The sequence below is a fragment of the Scyliorhinus torazame genome, chromosome 6 (genome assembly GCF_047496885.1).
Source record: "Scyliorhinus torazame isolate Kashiwa2021f chromosome 6, sScyTor2.1, whole genome shotgun sequence".
NCBI classification, from domain to species: Eukaryota; Metazoa; Chordata; class Chondrichthyes; order Carcharhiniformes; family Scyliorhinidae; genus Scyliorhinus; species Scyliorhinus torazame.
In genome coordinates, this window is record NC_092712.1 from 258,193,468 (window position 1) to 258,217,079 (window position 23,612).

At 46.6% G+C, this 23,612-nt stretch overlaps 1 protein-coding gene across 1 annotated transcript in view; it reads right to left on the reverse strand.

Annotated features, from left to right (window-relative positions):
• Positions 1-23,612, reverse strand: part of ranbp9 (RAN binding protein 9) — a 176,763-nt gene that overhangs the window by 149,284 nt on the left and 3,867 nt on the right. The window contains exon 2 of the mRNA XM_072509589.1: positions 1,842-1,953. Within this exon, the coding sequence (XP_072365690.1) occupies positions 1,842-1,953 (112 nt within the window). The remainder of the gene's footprint in view (positions 1-1,841; positions 1,954-23,612) is intronic.

Sequence of the window (23,612 nt, forward strand, 5' to 3'; positions counted from 1 at the left end):
CAGAGGGTGGTGGTAGATGGTAAATTTTCATCCTGGAGCCCAGTCACCAGTGGTGTACCACAGGGATCAGTGCTGGGTCCTCTGTTATTTGTGGTTTTTATCAATGACTTAGATGATGGAGTTGAACGTTTGGTTAGTAAATTTGCTGATGACACCAAGATTGGTGGAGTAGTGGATAATGTGGAGGGCTGTTGTAGGCTGCAAAGAGACATTGATAGGATGCAGAGCTGGGCTGAAAAGTGGCAGATGGAGTTCAACTCTGATAAGTGTGAGGTGATTCATTTTGGTAGGACAAATTTGAATGCGGATTATAGGGTTAACGGCAGGGTTCTGAAGAATGTGGAGGAGCAGGGAGATCTCGGAGTTCATGTCCATAGATCTCAGAAAGTTGCCACTCAAGTGGATAGAGCCATGAAGAAAGCCCATAGTGTGTTAACATTTATTAACAGGGGGGTTGAGTTTAAGAGCCGTGAGGTTATGCTGCAACTGTACAAGACCTTGGTGAGACCACATTTGGAGTAGTGTGCACAGTTCTGGTCACCTCATTATAGGAAGGATGTGGAAGCATTGGAAAGGGTGCAAAGGAGATTTACCAGGATGTTGCCTGGATTGGAGGGTAGGTCTTATGAGGAAAGGTTGAGGGAGCTACGGCTTTTCTCATTGGACCGAAGGAGGATGCGGGGTGACTTAATTGAGGTGTATAAGATGATGAGAGGGATAGAGTGGACGTTCAGCGACTTTTTCCTCGGGTGGATGTAGCTGTTACAAGGGGGCATAACTATAAGGTTCATGGTGGAAGATATGGGAGGGATGTCAGAGGTAGGTTCTTTACTCAAGAGAGTGGTTGGGGCGTGGAACGCACTCCCAGCTAATGGTAGTGGAGTCGGACACTTTAGGAACTTTCAAGCGGTTATTGGATAGGCATATGGAGTGCACTAGAATGATTGGGAGTAGGTTGATTTGATCTTAGTTTCAGACTAGTTCAGCACAACATCGTGGGCCGAAGGGCCTGTACTGTGCTGTACAGTTCTATGTTCTAAGACGTAGACAGTTTTAGCAGAAGGGAGTGAGGCCTGAGAGTGTTTGATGTAGATCAGATATATTCACGCCTGCACCTCTTGGACTGAGGTGGGGAAACTGGAATCATATCAGGATAAAAAATTGGGATAGAAAAGAGCGAAGGGTTTTGCTGGAGACAAGGGCATCAAAAACATAGATGAGAAAGTAGTTTAGAGATGGATGGAATCATCGGGAATGAAGGCCAGAGGGAAGGCAATGGAGAGTATGGAACCGTAGTTCTAAGTGACTCTCAAGGAAGGGCAAACAAAAGTTTTTCCAGGAACAACTTAATGAATACCTCAATAATGCACAGGTCAGATTTACCATTTTTGGGGTGAGATAGTTATATCCAGGATGCACCTAGCTATAGATTTTAAAGATCATATGGCACTTTTCAAAAACGTAAAATAAGCTCTCTCTTTGTATTTATCCAACATTCCCCTTTTAATATCAGAAATTATCAATTGGTTAGCCTTTTCATTCATTGTGCGTAGGATCTCACAGAGATGCTATATCTGCCCACATAGCAAATGATTGCACTGCAAAAGTAATACCATGGGTCGCATTAAAAAGGTACTGGATGCTATATAAATGCAAGTTCTGCTGCAAACTGGCAGTTGCTGACTTCACGCAGCAGAAACATGTACTCATCTGTCCCCAAAAATCAAACTTAGCATTTACACCACTGGAACTCTACATTTTTTAAAACACTTAAAATAATTATATGCCACATTTTTGTAATGAAACAAACAAACGAAGCACATAAATTCATTCACTCTTACCCATCTCGTCCTTTACTGACAATCTTCACCTCGAAGTAGTAAATCCCACAAGCAGCAGGTATAGGATACATTGCACGGACTGAAGCTGCATCTTTTGGTGTTTTACCATGACCTGAAGGTACAAAATGTAGGGGAAAATTGAGCTTGCAACATATTAAAATGCTATTAAGTGTAGAAAATATTTCAGCATTCGTTCACAGCAAGTCATGCTTCAAGAGGATAACGTTAGGGGTAATTGTTCCTTACTTCATAGAACAAAGGAAAGTACAGCACAGGAACAGGCCCTTCAGCCCTCCAAGCCTGTGCCGATGCCCTAACTAAAAAAAATCCTTCTGCCCTTACTTGGTCCATATCCCTCTATTTCCTCCCGACCCATGTACCCAACCAGGTGCCTCTTAAATGTTGTTAAAGTGCCTGCTTCTACCACATCCTCTGGCAGCGCATTCCAGACACCCACCACTCTCTGCCTGAAAAACCTACCCCGCACACATCACTTAAAACATTCCCCCTCTCACCTTGAACCTCTGCCCCTTTGTAATTGACACTTCGACCCTTGGAAAAGCCTCTGACTATCCACCCTGTCTATTCCTCTCAATTTTGTAGACCTCTAACAGGTCTCCCCTCAGCCTCCGTCTTTCCATTGAAAACAACCCTAGTTTATTCAACCTCTCCTCATAGCCAACACCCTCAAGACCAGGCAACATTCTGGTGAAACGTTTTTGCATTCTCTCCAAAGCCTCCACATCCTTCTGATAATGTGGTGACCAGAACTGCACGCAATACCCCAAATGTGGCCTAACCAGGTTCTATATAGCTGCAACATGATTTCCCAACTCCTTTATTCAATGCCCCGGCTGATAAAGGTAAGCATGCCATACGCCTTCTTAGTCACCTTGGCCACCTGTGTTGCCATTTTTAGGGAACTGTGGACCTGCACGCCCAGATCCCTCTGTATGTTAATGGTCCCAAGGGTTCTGCCATTTACAGTGTAATTCATACCTAGATTTGATTCTCCAAAATTCATCACCTCGCATTTGTCTGGATTAAACTCCATCTGCCATTTCTATGCCCAAGTCTCCAATCTATCTATATCCTGTTATGCTTCACTTCTTCACCCAAATTCCTGTAAAATCAAGACCCAAAATAAAAACAACTTAATCCAATTTTGAAGTTAGAAATAAGCAGTTAAAAGCAGGGCAACCGTAGGAATTTCCACAGGGAAAAAAATTAAGCAATAAATAGATGCCCTGGAGCGAAGTAGTATCAGCAAGGGCAGCTTATAGAATAACAATAGAAGTTGATTACATATCCTCAATTCTAACCAGTGATTTATAATTTTAATTACAGGTTTTTAAAAATGTTCAGATGTTATCCAGCGGGATACAGGTGTAAACTGCAGATTTATTATTGCTACACAAATATTTAACGAAAGCTTAGAAAGAAAATCAACATCCATTGTTGACATGAATAAAATAATTATTTCAAATCAATAGTCAACTTTCTTTGCGGAGATATAATAAAGCCCACTCTGGGTGGTCATGCAGATTAAAGATCCTACATCTGAAATCATGATCAACTCCAAGAGAAGAAAAGTATCAAGATTGATTTAAATGCAGAATGAAATTTTAAAAACACATTAAAAGATTCTCTCCAGTTACGACTGAAGATACTATTTCTTAGCATCTTGGGTTTTAATTTAAAAACCTAAACATTCAGAATTTCTAAACACATTTTAGGTTTGAACTGTCGAATAACTGTATAGATCATAGGTCCCCTCAAATATATCAGAGTGCTCAATGAACAACAGCATTAGAGAGGGGTTTATTAATTTATAAATATGAGCCAAACTAAAAATTGAAAAGATTTTCAATATGCATAAACAACTATGCACTCGCAGAAAAATACTTTTCACTGTAACTCGGTACATGTGACAATAAACAAATCCAAAATCAAAATACTGTGGATGCTGGAAATCCGAAATAAAAACGGAAAATACTGGAAAATCTTAGCAGGTTTGGCAGCATCTGTGGAGAGGGAAACTGAGTTAACGTCGAGTCCGTACAACTATGGATTTGAGATGTTAACTCTGTTTCTCTCTCCACAGATGATGCTAGACTCGTTGAGCTTTTCTGTTTACATTATAAAGGCAAGTTGCTGTTTGGGACACCATGAGGGAATTTGTAAACTTATTAAATAATTGCTAGTTCTTTCTTTCTTCTGTAATGCAGGTCGCCTTCAGTTTCTCGAATGCATATTGTATTTTACTCTTATTTACTTTTTATTCTTCATGCAATACAAAGGGCTGGTTTAGTTCAGTGGGCTAGATAGCTGGATTGTGATGCAGAACAAGGCCAGCAGCGCGGGTTCAATTCCCGTACCAGCTTACCCGAAACGTGGCGACAAGGGGCTTTTCACAGTAACTTCATACTTGTGACAATAAAAGGTTAATATTATTATTATACAGGGAGAAAGACATAACTTACAATTAGTTTCAGGTCGGGTCATAGCTGCCACAAATAGCATTATATGTTCAAGAGATGAGAAACTGTGATTAATTTATTGGAATGAAAAGTTGCAAATATGTACATGAAAGGACAATTTGGATTTACATAGCACCCTTCAGGACATCTCAAACTGCTTCTTAGCCAATTAAGTACTTTTGAAAGGCAGTCATTATTAGATAGGCAACTACAACGACCTAACTTCACACAGCAAGATACCACAAACAGGAAATTAGATAAATAACAAACCAATCTGTTTTGTGGTGATAATTGATGGAGAATATTGACCACGACACTGGAAGAACTTCCTGCTCATCTTTGAGTAGGGCTACAGGATTTTTTGTTAAAATAAAATTTAATTTAAGTGTTGGAGGGAAGGTCATTGATGAAGCAACTGAAAATCATTGGGCCAAGGACACTTCCCTGAGGAACTCCTGCAGTGTTGTATTGGGGCTGAGATGACAGGCCTCTAACAACCACACTATCTTCCTTTGTACTTGTTATGACTCCAACCAGCAGTACATTTTCCATCCCCTCACCCCCACAACTGTTCCAATTCCGCTAGGGCTCCTTGGTCTAATGCTGCCTCATGTCAACAGCAGACACACTCACCTCACCTCTGGAATTTAGCTCTTTTGCCTATGTCTGCACCTAGGCCATAATGATATCTGAAGCCAAATGGTTCTGGTGGAACCCAACTGAGCATTGGCGAGCAGATAATTGGTGAGTTAGTACAACTTCTCAACACTGTTAATTACGCCTTCCATCACTTATTGATGATTGACAAAATGCTTATAGGGCAGTAATTGACCAAATTGGATTTCTCCTCCATTTTGTGGACAGGAAATGTTGGGCAATTTTCCACATTTTCAGGTAGGTGCCAATGTTGTAGCTGTGCTGGAACAGCTTGGCTGGAGATGCAGCTAATTCTGAGCACAGATCTCCAGCAGATAGCTGCGATGCTGCAGCAATTGACATATTCCGTGCTCAGCCGTTTGATATCCCATTTATGTCCACCTGAACAAGTGGTTTAACGCCTCACCCAAATTCTATTTATATCTGCCAATCTCGTTCCGGTGATGGGGATGTGCTGAGCAGTCACACATCACATCAGGTGGCTCTCCTCCAGAACACTGTAAAATAGGCACTTTTGGCTGAATTTAGCCTGAACATTTTGAGTTATTAAACTCCTAAACAGAAAAGGCAGAGAAGAAGAGCAATATGCCAGCAAGCAGTAGCTCAAGATGCCACAGGGAAGTCAGAAGCGATGGAAAAGGGCAGGAGCAGCAAGCGAGCGGGCAGACCCACGAGGCGAGAGGTCCTCGGCCACTCCCGGAGAGATGGGTGACCCGGATTTCACACACCCCCACCACCGCCCTACCCCACCCTCCAGCTGGAGAGGGGCAGAAGACATTCCTAACCAAGGAATTGACCGCAATGAAGGAGATCAAAGTGGAGAACCAGGTGGCGATCAAGGTGGCAGAAGCGCTGGTCGCCAAGCAGATGGCACTCAATGGGATGGGAAAGAAGTTGGAGGCTCAAGGAAAGACAATCCAGGAGCTTGTAAAAGGCATCAATCGACCAGAGTGACAGGATCGTATCTCTGGAAGCAGAGGTAAAAAGGTTGGTTGTGACCCAAGGGAGCCTGAAGGAGAAGGTAGAGGACCAAGAGAACCTATCTCGGCAGCAGAATATTCGAATAGTGACCTGCTAGATAGGATTGAGGGCAGAGACCCGACTGACTATGTGGCCCAGATGCTGGGCAACTTGGTTGGAAGGGACAGCTTCCCCAAGCCACCAGAGATCAACAGGGCCCACAGGTCACCCTGACCAAAGTCCAAGGCAGCCAAGACCGAGCAGCCAAGTGCGATATCGCCAAGTTACACAGCTACCAGGATCGGGAGAGGATCCTGTGTTTAGCTCGGCAGACCTAAAGCGAGCAGTTGGGAAGGACACAGAATATGGGTGGACCAAGACATTGGGGCAAAGCGCAGGGCCAAGTTTAACCACGCGAAGTCGACCCTGTACAAGAACGGTATAAAATTCGGAATGTTATTCCCAGCCAGGCTCTGGGTGACATTCCAGAATAAAGAACACTACTTCATCACCCGGCAGATGCGGTCAGGTTCGTGCGGGTGAATGGCCTGGACAAAAGGCAAACAAAGCAGCACTGAAGAAGACGCAGGGAGAGAAAAGAAAAGTTATGGACATGGACAATTTTTGCACGGGACGGAGCAGGAGCATTGGCTCACAGAAAGGAAGGGGCGAGGGCAGCGAAGTGCAGGAAAGGATGAAGAGGACACAGAGAAGACGTAAACGGATCTGGCATAAGGAGGGGGGGGGGGGGGGGGGAAAGATCAGCCACGAGAGGAGGGCCACCACACTTGCGCGAGGAAAGCTAGCGCTAGGTGGTATGAGAGAGGGGGCAGCCATGGCGCATCTCCCAGTGGAAAGGGAGCTCCTGACCCCCGGGGGGGAGGGGGATCATCAGGACCATGGGGGAGCATAATGGTAAGGAAGGGAAGGGCTCTAGACTGGCTTCAGGTTGATGAAACAAGATGGCCTCATAAACAGCCACTTTGGAGGGGCCCTAAACAATGGGAAGCCCCGGAGTGCTGGGCCTCATCCACGTGGCGTACACACAGTTGGCAGCCATATTGAGTGCCCCCTGGACAAAGGGAAACCCCACAGCACAGGGGCACAGCCCCATGGTGAGACCGGAAATCATGGCCATTTTGGATAGCCTCCTAACAAAGGGAATTCCCGGCTTGTAGAGGTGCATCCACCAGGTATATATGGCTGATCCTTCAATATTCTGCGATCGTAATCTCCGGCCACGCTCCACATTTCATGGATGCGAGGTTGGAGACGGGCCACGGCAAATGCCCCACAGGGAGGTTTTGACACTGCCCTCTTGGCCAACAAGGTCTTTTGTCAGAAAATATCACAGGCCATAGGTGAGTACGTTACTATCAATCAGAACGGGCAAATCTCACCTTCCAAATCGGGGAGGCACTGAAGGCGGTGATTAGGTGAGAAATTATAGCCTACAAGTCTCTTAGAGATAGGGAAGAGAGGGTGGCTAGGCAGCAACTGATTGACTCCATCCTGCAGGTCGACAGGAGCTACTCCGAGGCCCCGACCATAGAGCTTCTGTTGGAGAGGAAAAGCTACAAATGGACTTTAACCTGCTATCCACCAGGAAGACAGTGCACTACCTCCGCCAGATACGGGGGCCTTCTATGAACACGGAGAGAAGGCTAGCCGCCTGCTGGCTCACAAGCTGAGAAAGCAGGCAGCCACGAGGAAAATAGCACAGGTGAAGGATAGCAGAGGCGGACTCGTAGCCGAACCAAAATAGATCAACAAAGCATTTGAGGCCTTCTACCGGGGACTGAATACCCGAGCCCCCGATGTGGACTTGCGGATTAAACAGTTCTTCGATGGACTGGATATGCCAGTCATGGGTGCTGGAAGCACCAATAGAACTGGGAGAGGCCATGAAGAGCATCAACTCCCTGCAGGCGGGGAAGACGCCAGGACCCAACGGGTTCCCGGTGGACTTCTACAAAATATTTGTACCGGCTCTCACCCTGCACCTGCGGGAGATGTTTGCAGATTCACGAGCGAGGGGCACCCTGCCTCCAACACGAGCACAGGCCACCATAATCGCTGATACCCAAAAAAGACAGACCCGAAAGAATGCGGATCATACAGACCCACTTCGCTGCTCAATGTGGACGCGAAAATACTTCTGGCCAAGAGACAGGAGAACTGCATACTAGAAGTGGTCTCAAGAGGACCAGGCAGGCCTTGTCAAGGGTAGACAGCTAACTGCAAACATCAGACGGCTGAAGAGAGGGGAGAATCCCCAAATCAACACAGCCAAAGGAGGACAAAGATAGGGGTGGCCTGGCCTCACCAAACCTGCAATCCTACGACTGGGCAGCGATGACAGAAAGAGTGAGGGGAGGGTACGTGAACCCAACATGGAATGGGTGCAGATGGAGGAGGCCTCCTGCAAACGGGGGGGGGGATGGGCGAAGGAACTAAACAGGGAATGGGATGAGGATGGAAGAGTCCTCCTGCACAGAAACAACCCTCCAGGCCCTTGCCACGACAGCACTCCCACCCACGCCACCAAAACACTCAACCATCCCAGTGGGAGCAGCAACACTAAGAACCTGGAACCAGATGACACAGCACTTCAGTCTAACCGAGGTGTCCACCATGGCCCCGATCTGCGGCAACCTCAGGTTCGCGCCAGCCATGCTAGACGCCACCTTTCAGAGGTGGAGATAGGACAGGGGGACACTAGTGATTAGGGACTTCTACACAGGAACTCCCACATTTATAAATCAAAAACTTTCTCTGCAAGGAGAAAACGATGTATCCTAGAGCCCCGAGAGACACAGTGTTGGAGAATCTACTGGATGCGGACAGTCTGGAAAATGGGAACATATACGGACAACTCTTAGAAAGGACATACTTCCCAAATGAGCAGGTTCTTCCTGGAGGTGGAGGATAAATGCGAACGGTGCCAGGGAGGCCCGGCCAACCACGCCTATATGTTCTGGGCATGTCAGACTTTTTTTTTTTTTTAATAATTTTTATTAAAGGTTTTCATAAAATATCAATAACAAAATGAGAAAGAAAAAAGAACCCAACAGGGTTAAGTACAAAACACAATCTAAAAAAGCAACCCCCCAAACCCCTCCCCCCCTGTACCTAAATAATAAATGGCATGTCACAGACTTGTCGAGCTCTGGACAGCCTTTCTTCGAGGCAATGTCCCAGGTTGTGGGGGTGAGGATGGAGCCAACATCCAAGGTTGTGGGGGTGAGGATGGAGCCGTGCCCGAGGGTGGCAGTCTTCCAGGTATATGACGAGCTAGAACTTCATATGGGGAAGAGGACCGACGCCCTTGCCTTTGCTTCCCTAATTGCCCGCCGGAGAATCCTGCTCGGTTGGCGATCAGCAGCACCACACACAGCTGCAGACTGGCTGGCAGACCTATTGGAATTTCTCCACCAGGACAAGATTAAGTACACCATCCGAGGGGTGGAAGAAGGCTTCCACAAAGCACATAGGCCATTCATCAGCCTGTTCCAAGACCTGTTCGAAGCCAACAATAGATAGAACGGGGAGGGGAGGAGGAAACCACCAGGGCCACAGAAAGCAGATTGGGGGGCGGGGGGGGGGGGGAAGAGAGAGAGAGAGAGAGAGAGAGAGAGAGAGAGAGAGAGAGAGAGAGGAAACACCAAAGGTGAGCCCAGGAAGAGATCGACACGCGCCTCACAAAGCTATAAGAATAAAACAAATACCAAAACAAACCATCCACGATGAAAGGAAGAGCCTAGGATTGGACCTGGAGACATGAGAAAAGGGGAGGGCAAAAGGGGTTGCCGAAAAGGAACAATGTGCAAATTATAACAATTTCATCCATTTCCTGTACAGTATAAAAATGCAAATTTTAATTAAAAATATTTTATAAAAATATGTGGCGATCTCCAAGAGTGCATGTGGGCTGCAGGTTAACTGCAAAGCCATTGGTGCTAAACTTGGAAGTACAAACCCACATATGACATACAGCACAGAAAGAGAGCATTCCGCCCAGCTAATCTATACTGGTGTTTATGCTCTACTTGAGCCTCCTTCCACCATTTCTCATTTAAATTTCCCATTATAACCATGCTCTTCCCCCTCCAATGCTTGCTTAGCTTTCCCTTAAATGAATTTATACCATTCACCTGAATCACTATGGTTGCAGGTTTCACATTCTCACCACTCTTTGGGTAAAGGTTTCTTCGGAATACTTTATTCGGTGTCTTTGTGACCATCTGACGTTGGTAGCCTCTGGTTATGCGCTTTTCACAAGAGGAAACATTCTCTCAGGGCGGGATTGTCCAACAACCTCCCCCCGCAGAGTGTTTTCCGGTGGTGGGGGCAGCTTGCCATTGTCCACTGGCGGGATCTTCCGGTCCTACCGATGCCTACAGCAGTTTGTGCGGCTCACAAATTTCTGCTGGGGAACCCACCACAGGGAGTCGCCATCGGTGGGACCAGAAGATCCTGCCAGCGGGAAGAGTCAGAAAATTCAGTCCTACAGGGATGGTGCAGGAGGGAGGGTTTCAGATTTCTGGATAATTGGGGCTCATTCTGGGGTCGGTGGGACCTCTACAAACTGGATGGCCTCACCTGGACCAGAGGGGTACCAATATTCTGGGGGGGGGGGGGGGAAATTTGCTAATGCTCTTTGGGAGGGTTCAAACTAGTTCAGCAGGGGCTTGGGAACCTGAATTGTAGCTCCAGTATACAGGAGATTGAGAGTAGTGAGGTCATGAGTAGGGTTTCAAAGTTGCAGGAGTGTACAGGCAGGAAGGTGGTTTAAAGTGTGTCTTCTTCAATGCCAGGAGCATCCGGAATAAGGTGGGTGAACTTGCGGCATGGGTTGGTACCTGGGACTTCGATGTTGTGGCCATTTCGGAGACATGGATAGAGCAGGGACATGAATGGTTGTTGCAGGTGCCGGGATTTAGATATTTCAGTAAGCTCAGGGAAGGTGGTAAAAGAGGGGTAGGGGTGGCATTGTTAGTCAAGGACAGTATTACGGTGGCAGAAAGGACGTTTGATGAGGACTTGTCTACTGAGGTAGTATGGGCTGAGGTTGGAAACAGGAAAGGAGAGGTCACCCTGTTAGGGGTTTTCTAATGGCCTCCGAAAAGTTCCAGAGATGTAGAGGAGAGGATTGCAAAGATGATTCTGGAGAGGAGCGAAAGCAACAGGGTAGTTGGTATGGGGGACTTTAACTTTCCAAATATTGACTGGAAACGCTATAGTTCGAGTACATTAGATAGGTCCGTTTTTGTCCAATGTGTGCAGGAGGGTTTCCTGACACAGTCTGTCGATAGGCCAACGAGAGGCGAGGCCATATTGGATTTGGTACTGGGTAATGAACCAGGACAGGTGTTAGATTTGGAGGTAGGTGAGCACTTTGGTGATAGTGACCACAATTCGATTACGTTTACTTTAGTGATGGAAAGGGATAGGTATATATCGCAGGGCAAGAGTTATATCTGGGGGAAAGGCAATTATGATGCGATGAGGCAAGACTTAGGATACATTGGATGGAGAGGAAAACTGCAGGGGATGGGCACAATGGAAATGTGGAGCTTGTTCAAGGAACAGCTACTGCGTGTCCTTGATAAGTATGTACCTGTCAGGCAGGGAGGAAGTGGTCGAGTGAGGGAACCGTGGTTTACTAAAGCAGTCGAAACACTTGTCAAGAGGAAGAAGGAGGCTTATGTAAAGATGAGACATGAAGGTTCAGTTAGGGTGCTCGAGAGTTACAAGTTAGCTAGGAAGGACCTAAAGAGAGAGCTAAGAAGAGCCAGGAGGGGACATGTGAAGTCTTTGGCAGGTAGGATCAAGGATAACCCTAAAGCTTTCTATAGATATGTCAGGAATAAAAGAATGACTAGGGTAAGAGTAGGGCCAGTCAAGGACAGTAGTGGGAAGTTGTGCTTGGAGTCCGAGGAGATAGGAGAGGTGCTAAATCAATATTTTTCGTCAGTATTCACACAGGAAAAAGACAATGTTGTTGAGGAGAATACTGAGATTCAGGCTACTAGACTAGAAGGGCTTGAGGTTCATAAGGAGGAGGTGTTAGCAATTCTGGAAAGTGTGAAAATAGATAAGTCACCTGGGCAGGATGGGATTTATCCTAGGATTCTCTGGGAAGCTAGGGAGGAGATTGCTGAGCCTTTGGCCTTGATCTTTAAGTCATCTTTGTCTACAGGAATAGTGCCAGAAGACCAGTGAGCCTTACTTTTGTTGTGGGAAAAATCTTGGAAAGGTTTATAAGAGATAGGATGTATAATCATCTGGAAAGGAATAATTTGATTAGAGATAGTCAACACGGTTTTGTGAAGGGTAGGTCGTGCCTCACAAACCTTATAGAGTTCTTTGAGAAGGTGACCAAACAGGTGGATGAGGGTAAAGCAGTTGATGTGGTGTATATGGATTTCAGTAAAGCGTTTGATAAGGTTCCCCACGGTAGGCTACTGCAGAAAATACGGAGGGGGCATGGGATTCAGGGCGATTTAGCAGTTTGGATCAGAAATTGGCTTGCTGGAAGAAGACAAAGGGTGGTGGTTGATAGGAAATGTTCAGACTGGAGTCGAGTTACTAGTGGTGTACCACAAGGATCTGTTTTGGGGCCACTGCTGATTTGTCATTTTTATAAATGACCTGGAAGAGGGCGTAGAAGGATGGGTGAGTAAATTTGCAGATAACAGTAAAGTCGGTGGAGTTGTGTACAGTGCGGAAGAATGTTACAAGTTACAGAGGGACATAGATAAGCTGCAGCGCTGGGCTGAGGTGGCAAATGGAGTTTAATGCAGAAAAGTGTGAGGTGATTCATTTTGGAAGGAATAACAGGAAGACTGAGTACTGGGCTAATGGTAAGATTCTTGGCAGTGTGGATGAGCAGAGAGATCTCGGTGCCCATGTACATGGATCCCTGAAAGTTGCCACCCAGGTTGAGAGGGTTGTTAAGAAGGCGTACGGTGTGTTAGCTTTTATTGGTAGAGGGATTGAGTTTAGGAGCCATGAGGTCATGTTGCAGCTATACAACACTCTTGTGCGGCCGCATTTGGAATATTGCGTGCAATTCTGGTCGCCGCATTATAGGAAGGATGTGGAAGCATTGGAAAGGGTGCAGAGGAGATTTACCAGAATGTTGCCTGGTATGGAGTGAAGATCTTATGAGGAAAGGCTGAGGGACTTGAGGCTGTTTTCGTTAGAGAGAAGAAGGTTAAGAGGTGACTTAATTGAGGCATACAAGATGATCAGAGGATTCGATAGGGTGGACAGTGAGAGCCTTTTTCCTCGGATGGTGGTGTCTAGCACGAGGGGACATACCTTTAAATTGAGGGGAGATAGATACAAGACAAATGTCAGAGGTAGGTTCTTTACTCCGAGAGTAGTAACGGCGTGGAATGCCCTGCCTGCAACAGTAGTGGACTCGCCAACACTAAGGATATTCAAATGGTCATTGGATAGACATATGGACGATAAGGGAATAGTGTAGATGGGCTTTAGAGTGGTTTCACAGGTCGGCGCAACATCGAGGGCCGAAGGGCCTGTACTGCGCTGTGATGTTCTATGTCCTTGTATCCACTTTCAAAATCGTTCTTAATTTTAAAAACCTCTATTAGGTCACCCCTCAGCCTTCCTTTTTCGTAACAAGACAAGAGACCAGGCCTGTCAATCCTTCCCTGATATGTATAGTCACACATTTCTGGCATCATCCTTGTAAGTCTTTTCTGGAACCAACCCAGTGTCTCTAGATAATTTTTATAACATGGCAACCAAATCTCCATGCAGTACTCACCTTACCAAGCATAACTTCACTAACATTTCAAGGGCATCGCTGAACAAAAAGTCCAATGCCTGGTTTGTATTCATTGCCCTACTAACCTATGGCAAAATGTTTGGCGATTGATATATCTGTACTTGGATCCCTTTCTTCCTCTATTCCACCTACACTTGCACCTGTCAAGCGACCTCTCTATTCTTACCAAAATGTACTACCTCACATTTGAGTCGAGCTTCGCTTGTCAATCTTTTGTCCATTCTGCAAATTTAGTGGGTTCAATACAACTATGCAGAGGTGTGAACCTTCCTGAACAAGCTTCTTAAATCTCGTAAACTGTACAAACATTCACTCTCAACATAATCCAATATTCTTTGTTGGACACAAATTGAGCATTCTCTGCTTCTGCGTCCCCTTTTGAATTGTATTCTTCATTTTATTTTGCTTTTCCTTGTTCTTCCTATCAAAACATATTACTTCAGACTTCATTGAATTTCATCTGCTATGTGTATGCCCATTCCAACAGCCAATCTGTATTGTCTTGAAGTCTATCACTAACTTCCTGCAGTTCATGACCCTGGAGAACATCACAGTTTACCTTCCTCCAGTTAAAAAAATTGTTCACCACTACTTTGTTTTGGACATTCTGAATTCTCTCTCTGTGTACCCGAACAGGCGCCAGAGTGTGGTGACTAGGGGATTTTCACAGTAACTTCATTGCAGTGTTAATGTAAGCCTACATGTGACAATAATAAAGATTATTATTGTAAAATTCTGGTTAGGCCTCAGCTGGAGTAGTGTTCAATGTTGCACATCACACTTTAGGAAGGATGTGAAGGACTTCTGGTTGCGGCTATGCGGAGCTAAGCCGCATGATTCGGCAGCTCCCGCGATTACGGACTTTCAGGCTCGCTAGAGGAGCCCCAACGGAATTTTTTTTTTTTTATACAGACAACCCGTGGGGAAGAGGAGAGAGAGGTCCCCTACCGACTTTTATGGACCGGACCCGAAGTGCAACGGCCAAAAAAGCGGCACTGGAACAGCGGGAGAAGCGAGGGGAAAAAAACAAAATGGTGGCGGCCGGGGACAAAGAGGAGATGCAGGAATTCATCAAGCGCTGATTCGAGGAGCTGCGTAAGGAGATGCTGGTGCCTATGCTGGCGGGAATTGAAGGACTAGGGATAACCCAGAAGGCCCACGAGGTGAAGATCCAGGAGGTCCAGAAAAGAGTGAGTGAGAATGAGGACGAGCTCTTGGGCCTGGCGGTGAGAGTGGAGCGGCACGAGGCGCTACACAAGAAGTGGGCGGGAAGACGCGAAGTCCTGGAGAACAGGTCGAGGAGAAATAATCTGAGGATCCTGGGTCTCCCAGAAGGAGTGGAAGGAGCCGATACCGCGGAATACGCGGGCACAATGATCGGGGCGATGATGGGCGCGGAGGCCCCTTCGAGGGCGCTGGAGCTGGACGGGGCGCACCGGGTGCTGGCGAGGAAGCCCAAGGCAACTGAGCCGCCAAGGGCGATGGTGGTGAGATTTCACCGGTTTACGGAGAGAGAGAGGGTCCAGAAATGGGCCAAGAAGGAGCGGAGCAGCAAGTGGGACAATGCAGAGATCCGAATATACCCGGACTGGAGCACGGTGGTTGCCAAGCGGAGAGCGGATTTCAACCGGGCCAAAGCGGTGCTGCATCGGAAAGGAGTGAAATTTGGAATGCTGCAGCCAGCGCGACTGTGGGTTACATACAAGGACCAACATTACTACTTCGAAACGCCTGAAGAGGCGTGGTCCTTTATACAAGCTGAAAAGTTGGACTCTAACTGAGGGTTTGTGAGGGTGGGGGGTGTTTAAGGGTTGAAGTATGATGGTTGTTGTATATAGGGGGCCAATCACACGCAGGAAATGTTATTATGAGCTGGGGGAGAGAGACTAGGCCGCGACAGGAGCTGCGCCAGAGGGGGCGGGGTTGCTGCTGCACTGGCCGAAAGGGAATGGGACACAGAAGAGGTGGTCGGGATGGAGGTCCCCCGCCTGGGGGACTGGAGGGCGAGGGAGACGCGGACACGGGACTGGCCCAGAAAAGGAGATGGCTAGTCGGCGGGGGGGGGTGAAAGCCCCTCCAATCAGGCTGATAACGCGGCACGAGGGGCCTGAATGGGCCGGTGAAGAGGGCTCGAGTGTTCGCGCACTTGAAGGGACTGAGGGCAGACATGGCGATGCTCCAAGAGACACACCTGAAGGTGGCGGACCAGGTCAAGTTAAGAAAGGGATGGGTAGGACAGGTATTTCACTTGGGACTGGACGCGAAAAATAGAGGGGTGGCAATTTTGGTGGGAAAGCATGTGTCATTTGAGGCCAAGACTATCGTAGTGGATAATGGAGGGACATATGTGATGGTGAGTGGTAGGCTGCAAGGGGCGTGGGTGGTGTTGGTAAATGTATACGCCCCGAACTGGGATGATGCTGGATTCATGAAGCGCATGTTGGGGCGCATTCCGGACCTGGAGGTAGGAGGCCTGATAATGGGTGGGGACTTCAATACAGTGCTGGACCCAGCACTGGACCGCTCCAGATCAAGGACGGGAAAGAGGCCGGCGGCAGCCAAGGTGCTTAGGGGATTTATGGATCAGATGTTTTTTTTGGGGGGGGGGGGGGGGGGGGGGGGGCCACCCATGGTGGTTTGCAAGACCGCAGGCCAGGGAATTTTCTTTCTTCTCCCACGTGCACAAAGCCTACTCACGGATAGATTTCTTTGTTCTGGGCAGGGCGCTCATCCCGAGGGTGGAGGGGACGGAGTATTCGGCCATAGCCGTTTCGGACCACGCCCCGCACTGGGTGGAAATGGGGCTGGGAGAGGAGAGGGACCAACGCCCGCTGTGGCGGCTGAATGTGGGACTGCTGGCAGATGAGGTGGTGTGTGGGAAGGTGAGGGGATGTATCGAAAGGTACTTGGAAGACAACGACAACGGGGAGGTGCGAGTGGGGGTGGTATGGGAGGCGTTGAAGGTGGTGATCAGGGGAGAGCTAATCTCCATCAGAGCTCATAGGGAGAGGACAGAGGGCATGGAAAGGGAGAGGTTAGTGGGGGAGATTTTGAGAGTGGACAGGAGATACGCAGAGGCCCCGGAGGAAAGATTACTTGGGGAAAGACGATGGCTCCAGACGGAGTTTGAGCTGTTGACTACGGGGAAGGCGGAGGCACAGTGGAGGAAGGCCCAGGGGGCGACCTACGAGTACGGGGAAAAGGCTAGTCAGATGCTGGCACACCAGCTCCGTAAGAGGACGGCAGCGAGGGAAATAAAAGATGGAAGGGGAGCCACGGTTCGGAGTGTAACGAAAATAAACAAGATATTCAAGGCCTTCTATGAAGAGCTGTACAGATCCCAGCCCCCGGGCCGGGGGGGGGGGGGGGGGGGGGGGGGCTGAGCAAGGGTTTGGGGAGTATGCAGGCGGGGAAGGTCCCGGGGCCGGACGGGTTCCCGGTGGAGTTCTACAGAAAGTACGTAGATCTGTTGGCCCCGCTACTAGCGAGGACCTTTAACGAGGCAAGAGAGGAGGGGGCCCTGCCCCCGACAATGTCGGAGGCGACAATTTCCTTGATTCTAAAGCGAGACAAGGACCCACTGCAATGTGGATCGTACAGGCCGATCTCGCTCCTCAATGTGGACGCTAAGTTATTGGCAAAAGTGCTGGCCATGAGGATTGAGGATTGTGTCCCGGGGGTGATTCATGAGGACCAGACGGGATTCGTAAAGGGCAGGCCATTAAACACTAATGTGCGGCGGCTCTTAAACGTGATAATGATGCCATCGGAAGAGGGAAAGGCGGAGATAGTGGCAGCTATGGACGCGGAAAAGGCCTTTGACCGAGTAGAGTGGGAGTACCTCTGGGAGGTGTTGCGTAGGTTTGGGTTCGGGGGAGGGTTTATCAGCTGGGTTAAGCTCCTTTACAGAGCCCCGGTGGCGAGTGTAGTGACAAACCGGCGGAGGTCGGAGTACTTTCGGCTGTACCGAGGAACGAGGCAAGGGATGCCCCCTGTCCCCCCTGTTGTTTGCATTGGCGATCGAACCCTTGGCCATATCACTGAGGGAGTCTAATAAATGGAGGGGGGTGGTCCGAGGGGGAGAAGAGCATCGGGTGTCGCTATACGCGGATGACCTGTTGCTGTACGTGGCGGACCCAATGGAGGGGATGGTGGAGGTCATGCAGACTCTTAGGGAGTTTGGGGAGTCATCGGGCTATAAGCTCAATGTAGGGAAGAGTGAGCTCTTTGTATTACAGGCAGGGGACCAAGAAAGAGGGATAGGGGACCTACCGCTGAGGAGGGCGGTGGGGAGCTTTCGGTATCTGGGGATCCAGATAACCAGGAGTTAGGGGGCCCTACATAAACTGAATCTGACGAGGTTGGTGGACCAAATGGAGGAGGACTTCAAAAGATGGGACATGTTACCGCTCTCGCTGGCGGGTAGAGTGCAGTCGGTCAAAATGGTGGTCCTTCCGAGGTTTTTGTTTGTGTTTCAGTGCCTTCCCATCGCGATCACCAAGGGCTTTTTCAAGAGAGTAGGTAGGAGTATTATGGGGTTTGTGTGGGCGAATAAGACCCCGAGGGTAAGGAGGGGGCTCCTGGAACGCAGCAGGGACTGAGGAGGGTTGGCGTTACCAAACCTAGGGAGCTACTACTGGGCAGCAAATGTGGCGATGATCCGCAAGTGGGTTATGGAGGGAGAGGGGGCGGCATGGAAGAGGATGGAGATGGCGTCCTGTAAAGGAACGAGCTTGGGGGCGTTGGTGACGGCACCGCTGCCGTTCTCGCCGTCAAAATATACCACGAGCCCGGTGGTGGCGGCAACGCTAAGGATCTGGGGCCAGTGAAGACGGCACAGGGGTGCAGTGGGGGCCTCTGTGTGGTCCCCGATCAGGGGTAACCACCGGTTTGTCCCGGGGAAGATGGACGGAGGGTTCCAGGGCTGGCATCGGGCGGGGATTAGAATGGGGGACCTGTTCATTGACGGGACATTTGCGAGCCTAGGGGCACGGGAGGAGAAGTTTGAGCTACCCCCGGGAAATGCATTTAGATATATGCAGGTGAGGGCTTTTGTGAGGCGACTGGTCAGGGAATTCCCGTTGCTCCCGGCACAAGAAATTCAAGACAGGGTGATCTCGGGTGTATGGGTCGGGGAGGGCAAGGTTTCACCAATACACCAAGGGATGAAAGAGGGGGAAGCGCTAGCAGAAGAGTTGAAGGGTAAATGGGAGGAGGAGCTGGGGGAGGAGATCGAGGAAGGTTTGTGGGCTGATGCCCTGGGTAGGGTTAATTCCTCCTCCTAATGTGCCAGGCTCAGCCTGATACAATTTAAGGTGGTTCACAGAGCGCACTTGACGGGGGCGAGGTTGAGTAGGTTCTTTGAGTAGAGGACAGATGCAGAAGATGTTCAGGGAGTCCGGCGAACCATGTCCATATGTTTTGGTCATGCCAGGCACTGGAGGGGTTCTGGAGAGGAGTGGCGGGAGCAATATCTCAGGTGGTGAAAGTCCGGGTCAAGCCAAGCTGGGGGCTAGCAATATTTGGAGTAGTGGACGAGCCGGGAGTGCAGGAGGCGAAAGAGGCCGGCATTCTGGCCTTTGCGTCCCTAGTAGCCCGGCGAAGGATCTTGCTAATGTGGAAGGAGGTGAAGCCGCCTAGCGTGGAGGCCTGGATAAACGACATGGCTGGGTTCATAAAGCTGGAGAGGATTAAGTTTGCCTTAAGGGGGTCTGCGCAGTGTTCTACAGGCGGAGGCAACTGTTCCTAGACTATCTCGCGGAGCGTGAGGGAGTTCGGTCGTCAGCAGCAGCAACCCTGGGGGGATTGCTTGGGTGGATGGAGGAGCAGGAGATAACATGAAGGGTGGGGGAAACTGGCACGTGCGGGAGAGAGCCAGTGTATAAAGCTATGTAAATATACCATTTTGCCATGTATATATCTTGCTCAGTGCGTTTTCGTGTTATTTTGTTACCGGGGGGGAGTTATTGTTTGTAAGGGGGGAAAATTGTGTTGGTAAAAAACTTTAATAAATATATTTTTTTTTTTAAAAAAGGAAGGATGTGAAAGCATTGGAGAGGGAGCAGAAAATAATTTAAGAATGGTTCTGGCGATGAGAGTCTTCCGTTACATAGACAGTTTGGCAAAGCTGGGACTGATCGCCTTAGAGAAGGTTGAGAACACATCTGATTGAGGTGTTCAAGGGGTCTGGGCAGAGAGAAACTATTCCCATTAGTAAAAGCACCAGGAACTAGAGGGCATCAGTTTAAAGTGATTTGCTAAAGAACCAGAGATAAACCTTTTTTCCCTTTCTCACACAATGTGAGATAAAGATTTTGAATACTCTGCTTAAGGATGTGTCGGAGGCCAGAATTCAACTGTGGTTTTCCAAAGGGAATTGGATAATTATTTGAAGAGAAAGCGTCTTCAATAATCAATATTTGGGCACTAACAGGAATGCATTAATCTCAAAATTGTGAACAGAAAATACCACGACACTCAATAATGGGACATAAAACCCAAAGCACTTCAAAAGCTAATTTCTGTAGACCTGACAGGTCTTGCCTCTCATCCCAAATGGCTGATTTGTATTCATATCAAAACATTACAGTGCCAATTTTAGTGAGAAAATTAAGACAAGTTTAGAGAGGAACACTTATAGTACTGAGGGAGGAGTCAAAATAACTGCCCAAGGAAAAGGGATAGGGAGATCCTGGGCCTACAGAGTTTGCAGAGGTAAGGGGTAAAGAGACTTGGGTCACCCAGATGACAAAAGCAGCGGATCCACCAGAACTGGAAATAGAAATGTCTTTAAAAGTAAACTTATTCCATACCACACCTAGTATGTATTCTAGTACCCCATGCAAAATGGAATGATTTTCATTCCCAATCATAGAATCCCTACATTGCAGAAGGAGGCCAATAGGCCCATTAAGGCTGCACTGATCCTACAAAAGAGCACCCATCTAGGCCCACTCCATTCCCGTAACCTCACATAACCTATATATCTTTGAACAAGGGATAATTTAACATGGCCAATCCACTAACCTGCATAACGTTGGACTGCCGGAGGAAACTCACATAGACAGTGACCCAAGGCCAGAACTGAACCCAGGTCCCTGGCGCTCTGAGGCAGCAGTCCTAATGTGACAGCAATGTGGCAGGAGGTAATATTTTTTGGCAATGTCTTTGCCTGCAGAGTCACAGAGCGAGGAAAATTCTTCTTTTAGTTTATGGTTGCTAAAGAAGAGAATTAGCAATTGATATGGAAACAGGCTATAATGCCAAGAACCATACATTCAGTTCTTAGTGTACTCTACTTACATTTTGTTCTCAGCCCTAACTATTCTAGCCAATACCCTCCACCACTACCTGTGATAGGCCTTTTTTTTTTTATAAACAGTGTACTCAACATAATATGCAGACAAAGACTAATGGTTCTAAAAACTTCTCAAAACTTAACAACCGCAGAGGAAATCCTAATTTTAACAAAATAAAACAAACTACCTAATTTGGGATGAAACAAAATGATCTACATTGCGGAGGTCTGCACAGCTGATTTTACCTTTTCATATGCAACAAAATGAAAATAGAAAATAAACCCCCAGCAAAACGGTCAAAATACATTCAAAACAAAACAAAAAAATATCAACTATAGAATGAAACATGATGGAACTACTAACATTCCCCTCACAAGAGAATCCTTAACTAGGGAGCACACTTCAAAAATAAGGGGTCTCCTATTTAAGACAGAGGTGAGGAGGAATTTCTTCCCAGAGGGCGGTTCATCTTTCAAGATGCGACAAGTCAAACAGCTACTCTTGCTCTTATTTCTTATGATCTTATATAGCATATATCCGATATTCTGGAAAACAAAGCGATAATCTAATACCTGTAGTTCTATTGTAAGGTCCCCAACCTGAAATATTAACTCTGTTCCTTTCTCCACCCATGTTGCCGGACCTGCTGAGTATTTGCATTATTTTCCATTTTTACTTCAGATTCTAGTATCTGCAGTATTTTGCTTTATATTAGTTGCCAACGGCTTTGGAAGCAGTGCTAAATGCTACGATGAAATATATGAGAGTCCATTAGGTCTTAATAATTACTTTCAAATGTTTCACCATTCCAACTACTACCTTATCATCGGAATGGACTACCTGTTAGTAAATCGAGACAAATCAACTTGATTTTCATTTAATATCAGCGCCAACAAATGTTAAATGATCTTATGATACTGCGATTATGTAATCACATCAACAAAGCTATGGAGGTGCAATGTAGTACAAGAGGAGAGATTTTGGGAGGGGGGGGGGGGGGAAAAAGAGTTTTTTACTGCAGCTAATTTCACTTTCCATATGTAGTAGTGCAAAAAGATACATTCTCATTGTATAGTGTTTTATGGATGTTCCAAACAATGTCTCTTTCTTTTCTTTCTCCTTCTACCCTCACACCTAGCTCCACTGTACTACTGTGTTTGATGCAATTCCAAGAGTTGCTGTGTGTTATCTCACAATGCTGCTGTCAGGAGACCAATGCATAATACTAATATGGTGATATTAAAAAATCTCAATATGCTAAACATATGGTAAACTCCGCTACCATATATTTATCATGAAATTTTAAAATGTTAGAATATTAGTAATTACTCAATAATAAACTGTAATATTTCAAAAGTATTACACAGGTTATCAATAGGTTACCCTGTGTAATCAATAACTTTTCAATGGCTCCAGACAATGCTGTAAGTAGAAAAAAAACACATCCCAAACACAAAAACACTTTTTCAGGACTCCTTTCTTACCTAGTATGCAAGAGGCCCAACCAGACAGGATTCACTGCTAGATCTAGTAATGGAAATGAACCAGAGCAGATAAGAGAAGTAAGTGTGGGAGCATACCCAGGCAATAGCGATCAAAACATAGGTTTAAAATAATGATCGAGAAAGACATCAAAAAGACAAAGCGACAAAGACCACAGAAATACACGAGGAATAGAAACTGATTTTGAGGGATGAAAATGGATCTGATGAAAGTATTGGGGAAAAAATGACAAAGGGATAGAATAGCAGTGGAAAATACTTGGGGAAAATGAAGAGAGTTCAGAAGAAATACATATTCGGTTAAAATAAATAAAGTAACCAATAATTAAACTATGGATCAATAAAAAGATTTGGGTAAAATTGAACGAAAGAAAAAGGTATAAGTAAGTATATGTAAACAACAGAAGATGTAAAAGTGAACTGATAGATTCGGAAAGACGACATTTGGAAAACAAAGAGGCCATATAAAATTAAATTATCAAGGAATATAAAAATAGGATTTGCAAGTACATAAACAAAAGAAAAGTCAGGGTAAAGCCAGAAGGGGAAAACTCAGTAAATTGATAGAAATACTGAATGGTGACTTTGCCTCAATATTTACCAGGGTGATTAAATGTGGATAAGATGTTAGAAAAGAACAAAAACCGATAAGAGACATGCAAGATAGAAAATGGTGCAAGGGATAGTGAGGAGATAATTAATAAAATAATCAAACTTCGCAAGGAAAAACCCTTGGTCAATTGGATTGCATTCATTCTTTTTTTTTTTAAGTTAAGAAATAGCAGACTCATTATTACATACATGTATAAAAATTCATTACAAAAGGCAATATGCCCACGGAATTTTGGACAGATAATGTTATTATATTTCAAAGAGGGAGAGACAACATATGCAAGGAACTATCTAAGATCAGTTAGCTGAATGTCTGCGGTAGGAAAGATCAGAAAATCTTTCCTCAAAAAGGTTTAACTGAAAAATATTACCAACTGAAAATATAAAAAGTAGTCAGCACAGATTTCAAATGGGAAGGACATGCTTGACCAACCTTATTGAAT